Source organism: Amia ocellicauda, chromosome 1, assembly GCF_036373705.1.
Source record: "Amia ocellicauda isolate fAmiCal2 chromosome 1, fAmiCal2.hap1, whole genome shotgun sequence".
Classification (NCBI taxonomy): Eukaryota; Metazoa; Chordata; class Actinopteri; order Amiiformes; family Amiidae; genus Amia; species Amia ocellicauda.
In genome coordinates this window covers 30,205,178-30,216,664 of record NC_089850.1, presented here as the reverse complement: position 1 = coordinate 30,216,664, position 11,487 = coordinate 30,205,178, and the positions used below count along the sequence as shown (strand labels likewise).

Here is an 11,487-nt window from a genome sequence, read left to right as displayed (position 1 = left end):
CTCTACACTGCTGTTCAGGAGGCAAGCCCATTGCTAGTCTCAATGCATATTATTGTCTCTTTACATCACAGTTTTCATTCTCCTTTTCCTATCCAAGACATCATACAGGACCTATTTAACATCAAATGTAGTTAAGCAGTGTGGAAAACTCAATTTTGACTTGGAGTGGACTATTGAGGTGTGGTTATGTATCATTCCCTGCAATTCCAAACATATGTCGGCAGATGGCAGGCTTTGTCTTTTCTCTTGCACTATTCCCATGAAGCAGCACACACAAAGATGCTTTGTATTCTTGTCATGCACACACTGTATGCATTACATGTGAGTTTGGCTTGGGCTGCGAAGAAACCAGAACTGGCAGTGTGCAGAAGCTCCCACGTCTGTGTATGACGTTCGTATGTAATTCCTGATTGCCTATATAGGAACTGAATTTCCACGAGCTATAATAGATGTGCAGTGGTCACTTCATCCTCATAGAAACTACATCAGACATGGGATTACTCACCATTGGAGGTGGCCCACAAACTGCCCAAATCCCCATGTCTCTCCAAGCTTCTGAAAGACAGCCAAGTGAGAACCACAGAGGTCTGGATAACACTTCATTCACAAAGCACAGTTTTAATGAATGGTCTTCTTCAGTGTCTCTGTCTCCGGCAGCAGAGAGGAGTGTGGATTGATCACACACATTGTCTTGACACTGGCTGTTTTTATACTCACCCGCTTCCTCCAGACATCAGCACCAGCAAATCCAAGGCTTATGCAAGACTACAAAGAAATTCAAATACATTAAGATTCTTTTTATTGAAGCAGTTTACATGTTGTGCAACCTTTTGAAACGTACATCACCAAACACCACTTTACAGAACAATGTGCTTCGTAAATGAAAAAAGGCATGGGATAGGAGATTAACAGTCTTTACAAAACCAGAGCCTCAAGCAGCCGAAAAAAAAAAAAAAAAAAGAAGTAAAAAAGTCAATCACTTCACTTGGCAAAAAACAAATATTGCTCTCAAAGAAGAGAAAAACAATTGCTACCTGGCGTACTGTATATCTGCTTTTTAAGTGCTGCTACTAATAATGGCAAACTGCTAAGCCAAACCCCTACTGGGCAGGAGACTGCATTGAGCGTAACTAGCCTCTGCATGAGAAATACAACTTTGTACTTTATAAAAATAAAATGAAATAATGGGCAATACACAAAATTTACTTTTGTTTTTAATACGCTAGTAATACGGTTTCAGGATTAATTATGAAAGGATCTGTGAGATTTTACCCAGAGAAGACTAAACTCTGATTTGTTTTTAGTGTTAATTTGATAATATGAATCAGAATTAGCCATCAGTCCATTCGTTACTACAACTCACCTCTAAGCCATGTCTGTTGTTAGTGTGGTGTAACGATGAATGCTTCACAAATACAAGGCTGTCTGCATCCACCACACTTTCCACTATGTCTATGAATTAAAAATGAAAAGCTACAACAAAGTGTGTGTGTGTGTGTGTGTGTGTCAGGGGTGACCCGGTATAGATGGAGAATATCTTGAACTGCTCTGGTCTCATGCTTTTACACCTTCATGGTTGTTTCTCAGTCTGATGGGCTCTCCCTTACAATACCTCACAAGAAGGTTTTGGCAGAGCTTTGGGGTCACACTGTCATCACCGACGCCACACTGGAGGGATGCAGGTACAGCAAAGTGAGCAGTCGGCCCTGGGAATTCACCTCAGAGGATCCGTGGCCACCACATTTGTATCTGCAAGCAGACAGTTCTGTACCCTAGGACTGTGAATGTTCATAGGAGCAGTGCAGATGTGAATTTGTGGGAGGGTGGTATTGAGAAGAGAAGCAGTGCAACTGGCACACTGCGCCTGTCTTAACAAAAGACCATCACAAACACCCGGTTGAGTACCTTCTCTTTATGATCGGCTCTTTAAATAAACAGTTTCAGCACATGCAGACAGCACACACCCATATATTTGTCTCACACTGATTTATGAAAACCTCAGTTTCACCAGAAAGCTAATCCTGAATTATCTGTTTGATAGAGAGCTCAGGACCCCTTGTTTAATTAGCCCATGCCCTACACACACTGCATGGAGATAATATCCAGTTTGACTGAACAGAAATGCATGCAGGCCCTGCCTAAGACAATGGGAAGGAAATAAACAGATTGCCAGAGTTTACCAACAATAATACCCTTCATAAAGCTGCCATTTCTTAAAAATACATAATGTAAAAAAATAAAAAATGATAAAAAAAAATCTTTCAAACTAATTAATAAAAAACGAACCATTCAGTTGCTCAGGAAAAGACATTCTTTTGTGGCCTAAGTGTGTCTATAGCTGCCTCTGATCATTACAAATGGTATAATCAATTCTAACCACACAGGCTTTTTAGTTTTTTCTTTAACATTCCCAACTTTAAATCTCATGCTTTAATGCTATGAAGTGATTATCCAATCTCATCCATCATTTAAAAAAATATATGCTTTTTTTCTCATTTAAATTTCACAAGACACTTTTTTTTTTTAAAACAGGCCATGCAAATCTACAAAGAACCAATTGTGTAAAAGAAAAAAAAGATACGTTAATAACCATCATACGAATCTGATGGCAGGCTAGTCCAAACCCTTTTGTAAGAGTAATGCGTGATGTGACCGAGGTCTGAATATTTTAGACAGCAGAGAGGGACTTGTAAATACTTCAGAGGTATGAATATGTAAGTACCTCTAATTGGCTAGAGTATTTAATAAATATAATTCAATATCAGCTTTACACTGAACAAATGATCTAACGTAAGCATGTGATAAAACACAGTGTTGAAGCAGTCAACTAATATTGATCAGGATACCCATTACACAGCAGCACAATACAGACCTCTGCACTTGAACGGTCTGTACAATAATGACTCTCAGATGCATCTAAGGCACCCAAAATCAAATCAGTTTTAACAGGAGTCCAAGAAACGCCAGACAATGAAAAGATCTGAACTGCAGGTGCTCATGTGCAGAATAAAACTCCTAACTAAGCTTGAGTAAAAACACGTCACCATTTTTTCCACGGGAGTTACTTAAACCTCAAGAATGGACGGCCTAACAAATTGAAAAAAAACACATTGTGAAGGAGAGTCAATAAATGGCTTAGCTAAGCTCAAAATAACACTTCTACTCCTGTAAATGTAAAATGTCAGCACAGATTAATAGAGTAATTCGGTAAATACACCACTGTCTGGGTGGCCCTAACCCATCCAATCTATCTCTATAAAACGACTGTGATCACAGCTGAGGCGACTAAGGATAAATAATACTTATAATAACAATAATAAGGGAGTTATAATAATAATAATAATAATAATAATAATAATAATACTGGTCATTTAGTAAATTGTTTTCATTAGGACTTCAATGATAATACAAGGCTGTCTAGTTGTCTAGAAGAAAACTAATTTGGCCTAAGTTCAAATGGAAATTCAAACTTCCATTATCCTGTTATCTTTGAAAATGAGTTGCTTTACTGCAGGGCTTGAACCCTGCTGTCTGGTTCATAAATCAAATCAGAGGCGGTTCATTTGTTCATCTCACTGACTGAAGAATGAACTGATGCTTGATTGTATATAATATACAGATGAGGTGTCCAGATTAAATGTAACGCTGTGTTCGTAGGCTACAATGCTCTGTTTGTCAGTTTAAAACTCACCAAGCTAAAAAGGTCATTTTTTGTTTTTGACTCAATCACATAGATTTTCACAACACTTAAAGCAAATTAAAAGAAGAAGAAAAATTAGTAGTAGTAGTAGTTAGCACCAACATGAAATGATTCACGTAGCAGCCTTCCTGGTAGATTGTGTCGATACCAAAGCTTCTCAGAATCTCAATAATAAACTTTTGCTTGATTTTTCTTGACTTGGCTTATACCTATTATCATAAAAAGCAGCTTTCAGATACACATATTAATAAAAAATACACAAATGCAATACATAGTCACACACAATCAAAGCTGAATGCTTCCAGATAGACTAGCTTCATTTGTATTTAGAGGCTTTAAATCAAGTACAGTAACAGTGGTATTTCAACTAAAATGCCGAAGCATTTTGTGGACTCAAGTGTGTAGCACTATGTGCCTCTGCTTTTAAAGCTAGATGGAAGAAAATAGAAAAACACAGGCTTCAAACTTCAGCTGAAACCCTTCATTACGGATGGCCATTGTATTAAAATTATAGTGTTAAATGAACCCAAACAGAAATACTTTCTCTGAAATGATTAATGGGGATCTTCTGAACATCAAAGCAGATACAGTTTAGAAATAGCCACTATGGCTTAAGCTGAACGTCTATGACAGCAAAGCAATTCAACAGCTATGTTTACAACTTTTTTTAGATTGCCCATATTATATTGTCATTTCTAAATATACTGATGTTTAAAAAATAATAACAAAATCATGTTACATCTGCCAAAACATATATGACAGTACCATGACTTATTTTTCAACATACATTATTACTTACTTCATTTAAAATGACAGTATTTACAATTGCAATTTAATCAGATACATACAAAACACCAAGCCCATATATATTGTATACAGCTTTAAAAAAACAAACAAATTAAATTAAAATAAAAAGTCTGGCTTATAAAATGTTTTTCCCATCACAACTTACACTTCAAGTAAATGCGGAGTTGGATTGTGGTAGGAAAAAAAAAAAAGTTGTTTGCTTTGTAATCTTCCTGAATGAGTTTATCTTATACCGATTTATTTAAAATCCTACAAATTTGAATATATGATTAAAAAATCTAAAAACTATATACCTTTCCTACAAATTAAACTAAAAAAACAAACTATGCTTTAATGGTAATGACAGGATAATTGTTTGCCTAATGTCTGGTGGCTAAGTTTCTTTTGAACTGTACAGAAATAAGTGTGATTTTAAAATCCCCCAGTCAACAAGATGGACTGGGCTGTGAATTGCAATCAGGCTCACAATTGATCACGTCATCCCTCGTCTCTGGTACTGGAACTCAGATCACCTTCATAGTGAGGCCAGTACTGAAGAGGCTTGAATTATGTGCTAGATTGGTTAATGAAGCTTTCTCTCCCAACAATGGAACTAACGGTCTCATTACATACAAGGTGAGAGAGAGACAGATCTAGACTCAAAATAAAAGAATCCAGCATTATCTGTTCAGAATCAAACAAGTGTATGAAAATGCACAGCACCTCTTTGCTTCAATTATTATTCATTTTTTTGTGTGGGAGATTGTATTGCGTTACTTCTCTGGCAGATACCAATGGTGTTTTTGTTTTCCTTCAGACCAGGGAGGAAGTCCTCTGTAAATCATCCTACTTACACACAAACAGTGTCCTGTATGGCCTTTAGGGTGAAATGCATCCTTTAGATCCCAATTTCATGTTACTCAGCTCTGTGGAGACAGACAGAGCTGCAGTTTCCTTGCACTTGCTGTCAACAGACACCTGAGTGTTGCCACACTTCTACCCGTGGCAGTACTGGCAGATGGGTCTGAGCGGGTCCTCACACACCTCTGCACACTGTCTGCAGTCTGGGCTCACTGGGCAGGAAGAATGATTACAGAGACAATGCTTAAATTGCTGTTGTTTGAGTGCCTTTCAAATTAGGCCTCTTAAACTGGGAAATTAAACTGGCCAGCATATCAACACAGACAAAATCGAATTAAGATTTGAACCCAGTGTCTCCTTATAGTAATTATGATGAACCTTTTTGACAACTGTGGGATTTTCTCGGTATGTTCACCAGTGGCATCTGCTGGATCCTTAACACAAAATCCCACTCAGTCAGAGTACTAAAGTACCTGCCGCACAGCACTGCGCAGCACACAGATCCCATCTCTCCAGACACCTGCTTTAGCTGAACGTCTTTAAGTGGCCACAGGCGTGACCTAACTTAAAATTGAACTGTTCTGTAAATCATAAGGAAAATGTTTGTTTGTTGTTTGTTTTTCTTTTGTGTCAGAAATACTTGCATTTCCCCGCCATTTAATGCAATGGATCGAAGGTTTGGTGCCGAGCCTTCAGAATTTGGCCTGTTTTAGTTTGTCGATGTGGTAACAGAGCTTCAAGGCCGGCCCCAGCTTCAGTCCCAGGTATTTCATGATCATGTCGCTCTTCAGGAGCAGTAAAGCATAGCCATCGATCTCCTGTCAGAGAAAGTATACAGAAAGAACCGTTCAGTGACAGCACTATGTTACATAACTTAACTGTGCAAGATATAAAGGAATATATACAGAATTAGAATACAGAATAAAAATAACTCGGTGAACATGAATGTTTAACACAAGTCCTCTGAATCACGGTAGTAAGTCTTGGGACAAAAAGACTGATATGATACTGATATGGCCACTTTTAAACCATGTTTGACATGGAAAATCTGTTCCACAGAAAAATAAATATCGGGCCAAACAAAGAAAATTCGAATAAATAATAAAGTGACATCTTACAATACATGGGCAGTTAATATATGCATATCCATCTAAAATCTCAAGCCCAGGGATCAATACTTAGAAATCTATAGCAAAGTTATTTTAGTTTTTTAGTTTAGTTTTGTTTCTTCACTCATTGAATTAAAACTCTTATGATTCAGTATTACGAACAAAATAGAATAGAGGAAGGGACAATAAACTCAGCCACAAGACGATAACTTCAGAAAATGCGAAGGTCAACATACATGTTTCCTGAAGACTTCTACATGTGGTCCCAGAGCATGAGGGTCTGCGTCTTTGACAAACCAGACCACATCTTCCACTGTCCAGGTGGACGGGTCCTTGCTGGGAGGAGGCTTGGACTCTTGCGTCTCTGGAGATGGACTGTAGGCTGAAGGGAGACAATTGTGAGACCCACTGCGCATGTGTACTGACCCCCCGTCACCCCAGAATACAGGATCTGAGAAATTATATTTCTAGCTCTTATTTGTCTACGAGTTTTGCTACAAACTACATGACCTTATGAGGATGAAATTATTACCTGTCGACTGATGACTCATAAGAGGAATAGATTGCATAAAGCAGGCTATGAAAAGGAGCAGAGCATAAAACATTTGAGACTTATCATTGTAAATAGTGCACTGTACACCTAGATTGAACTAGACAAGTCAGAGTGCACTGCTGATCCCAGTTTGTCCTGCAGTGCAGTCTGGGTAACACATCTGTATGGAATGTTTGAGTGTCTTCTGTTTGAAGTGCTTACTGTGCTACATTCGCATTGTTTTTACAGTTTTGTTATGGTTTTCTAATGCAGGTGGATCAGGCAGTGCTGTCTATGGCCTCCCCAGTTATGTTATATTACCACTTCTGTTTCCTTCCTGGAAGGCGCTGGGGCTGGACGTCTGCCTGCACAGGCCCATGGGGGCCGAGCCTCCGGGAAACTGCTGGCACGAGCGATAGCCATAGGAGGACTTGGCCGGGTATGGGGAGTTCATGGAGTTGAATGCCGAGTCACTGGGGTCCACAGAGTACCGCTTTGAATCTATTGGGTCAACTAGGTAATCCTCAGGCATTGAAGTCTCAGCTGTGGGAGGAGGAGGAGGAGGAGGAGGAAGAGAAGAAGAAGATTTACGGTCAGATAAAACTAATCAAAACACAACAAATCCAATAGTGATCATACACAGTAAGTTTCCCAGACACAATGTGGAAGGTTGACCTTGCAACAACTTTTGTATCTTTTAGAGTGTAAAGTACACTACTCATTCATTTACTTATTGGGGGCTGGGTATTTACACAGCCAGTGGACTGGAATTGAGTTCAGTAAAACACAGCGACGCATCAGAAGCTCTCAGTGTAGAGCAGCAGAAAGCCAGTGGTGGTCATTATTCCAGGCTGCTTCAGACCTCATTTGCTTTAGCTGGAGCTGGAATCTATTTTATGAAGTCATGTGATACACAGATTTAAAGTTGCACCATTTAAGAGCTATGTTTTGCATGTTGAAGATTTCAAAATTTCATAGCCTGGGCAATGTACTAGAACTGCTGCCAATACAATGATTTAACATGCAAACAATTCAAATGAAACACGTTGTCCTTCCAGATGGGGTCCAGATAAATAATACAAAAGAAAATAAAAAGTTGTAATAGCACTTATCATAACAATTATTACATGAATAAAATTCACCGCTTCCCAAATTATAAGAGAAAGTTGTAAAGACTTGATCTTCATGGCTGGGATCTGCAAAGTCAGCTGGAACCCAAACAGTTTGAATGCAGGCTAAATGTCTTTCGACACATTTTTTCACTCCCTGTACACTGTATGTCAGAAACTCATTATTATCTTTATTTTTTTTATCATTATTTTTTTAACCTTTGATAAATACATGTCCAGATTTGTATGACAATGTATGCCTATGTTATTTGCCTCCACAGATAATACTGAGCAATACCTTGAGCAAGGTACTTAATTTAGATTGCTCCAGTAAAATGCCCAGCTGTATGAATGGGTACAAATGTAAGTTGCCCTGGATAACAGCGTCTACTAAATGACAAAAATAATAATAATAATAATTATAAGTAAGTGGCAAACAGCTGTGAAATATCCAAAAATAATTAATTCGTTACATAACATGGGTTCAATAAAATTGTAGATTAAAAAATAAATAAAAAAAATAAAAAAAAGAGACAATCCGTGACAAATCAGAACTGGGTACAGGACATATGACCTTCCTCAGTGCTACAGTGTAATCACGGCAACATCACTTGTTTTATAGGTACGATAAAGCATCCCATGTGAACATGATGTCATTGAAAGATTAATCACTGAATAGGGATTACAATTAACCACATAGGTCACATATTCCACCAAAATACCTGCATTGAACAACTGTGTAAATGCACTCAGCACCATGTCTCTCTTTCTCTCTGTACACATATACAGCTCTGGAAAAAATTAAGACACCACTCCAAGTTCAGAAATCAATGTTAAGTGGTCTTTAAATTTTTTCCAGAGCTGTACATACAAACACACACATATATATAGGCAAGAAAGAAGGCAATATTTGGGGTTTTGAGATATTCATTAAGTCTCTGTTTATATTTCTATACCAGTGAATTCAGATTTAGATTTATTAGTGTTTCCAGTTTGTAATTACCTTCCCTACTCCAATTAAAATACTGTATAAATATGTTCAGGAAGCATCAGTGACTAAGGAAAGCACACTGACCTAGGTACATTTATCACTGGAGGTTGGAAAAGGAGGGAAAAAAAAGGAAAGGATTTCATGCTGCCTTTTTAATTGCACATAATTTGTAAGTAATTACATTTTTTTTTCAGATTTATTAATAACCAGTATTATTAATCACCTGATTTCCCTGATGAAACCAGAGCTGCTTGCGTTGTACAGATGATACATTTCAACATCCAGAACTGTGCTTGTGTCTTTTTAATTGGAGATTGTCTGCCCAAAGTGACCTTTTGAACATTCACCTTCGTTAGCATTTTATCTTCCTCCTGCAGCCCACAGGTGCACACTAACACAGACACTCCCACTCAAATCACAGGAGCAAGACTTCAGTACTGAGAGCCCCTTACTTATGAACGTAAGAGGCTCTCATTTATTTAGAGTAACACAATCATGAATGATTGGTAAACTAAACTAAACAGGAATATCGGCACTGTACAACATTATATATACAATGTAGAAAGAATTTCCATGTTTTGTGAAAATCCACAAAATGACTAATTGTTACACATACATCTTGAGCAACTATTTGGATTATTGAGTCAATTAATTTGTGCTTTCTGACTTAAATAACCAACAGCTGTCCAAAATATAGGTCATCAGAGGTTTTTTTTATATTGTATCTAAGCACACAAAAACAGCTAGAACATATTGCATGCATTTTGAAAAGCAGCCTCAAAAAACACAGAAGCTTAAAATAAATCAATTGAAATACCCAACCTTGTTGGGAAAAAAAAAAGACAGCACAAAGAAAATCTCTAAGGACTTAGAAACCTATAATTTGCATATCATAAATAAAATGATTCCATCATCTTTTGGAAAGTAGTGCTCTGAAAATGGATGCTGTGCTGCAATAACAAATGAGCAGCCCTGCAAACAACTGCAAACCTTTAACACCACAAGAGACCATCCCTGCCCTTTGTGCAGTAAGCACCTCTCCATGCTTTACCATCAGCTGACTTACTAATCCTCATCAGCATTCCCATCAAAAGCAGTTATAAAACAATACAAAAACAGGGGACATAATACCTTCTTTACAATAAGAATAAGAACGGCACACAAACTGCTCGAGCACTGAGAAGAGGGCCAGGCGAGCCTGGCTCTGACTGCCAGGTGTGGGGATGTTTCAGGGTTTGCTCAGGGGAAATCACTGTGTTGCAGGCTGATGTGCATGGGATATTTACTTGGGCATGACTAGATCACCACAGCAACCAAAAGCCAGAGCAGCCGCGTACTTCATGGCAGCATCTGGCAGCACCCAATCCTTTGAGCTCAGCAGCACGCTGCTCACAAACCAGCAACACAACACTCACGCTGGGCAGCTCCAAACACACACAGCATTCAGAACGCATCACAATGCTGTATTACTACACTAGTTCAATGTCAAATTCCTTTTTGGTCATTGTCTCTTTCTCCATTAAATATTTACACTACCTTTAGCAGTACAAACTTTACAGTTATGTTCCATGTTGCAGCTTTCTCAGCCTATGCAATTCAGACTACAATATATTTATCAGCCTCCCATTCACTGAACATGTTGGTGTACGTGCCCTACAAAATCTACAGCCTTCAGATAGTCATAAACATCAATGCACACAGATTCTGGTTCTGGTTACCACTCAAATTGATTTAAACTGAAGACAATCAGAAATGTTACCGTCACCATTTCTACAAGAGTGTCACACTCTCAGATCTCCATCTCAGTCACTTGCAAGCCATTGGAAAACCCCAATTTTGTAAATTATAATTCACCTTAAACTCATAACAGTAAATAAAATAAGTTAAGTGATAAGCTAGGCTATAGATTATTTAACTCAGTTGCTTTTGCAAATTGAACACTATGGGGGGGGGAAAGGGAAAGCCTACTACGAGAGTAATTTAAAGGAAAGTATTCCCTATGACTTGACTCTTTAGGATTATTGGATTATCTGTGACCTGCATTCATGCAGTATTACACCAGCAATCACTGCCAAGTCCCTGTCTAGTCAACCACTATGCAGTTGCCACATTTGTCTTCTCAGTCTCCAGAACGTTTTTGGGAAAAATGCCACCCCCATATTGAACACCAGATAATAAAGGAGATATATATCAAAATTTTAAATGGAATTATATACCATCAGTAAGAAACCAATGAAAAACCAAGAAGCAAGTGAACCGAATTCATAACAAAATAGAATCTGTACACTTTAACTGTCAGATTGTTGTTGCCAATGACGATGCTACAGTGAATGTCTTCCACAAAAAATCCATCTGGGTAGAAAGATACATATGAGAAGAATAGCATTCAGTGGAGATCT

General features: G+C 38.1%; 1 protein-coding gene across 3 annotated transcripts in view; it reads right to left on the bottom strand.

Moving 5' to 3' along the window:
* Window positions 1-782: 782 nt before the first annotated feature.
* The window catches only part of scml4 (Scm polycomb group protein like 4), a 56,169-nt gene continuing 45,464 nt past the window's right edge, over window positions 783-11,487 (bottom strand). For all 3 annotated transcript variants that reach the window (XM_066701446.1, XM_066701455.1, XM_066701464.1), the window contains 3 exons: window positions 7,310-7,531; window positions 6,693-6,838; window positions 783-6,165 (listed from right to left, as the gene is read on the bottom strand). In XM_066701446.1, the coding sequence (XP_066557543.1) occupies window positions 6,040-6,165; window positions 6,693-6,838; window positions 7,310-7,531 (494 nt within the window). In that variant the 3' untranslated portion in view covers window positions 783-6,039. The remainder of the gene's footprint in view (window positions 6,166-6,692; window positions 6,839-7,309; window positions 7,532-11,487) is intronic.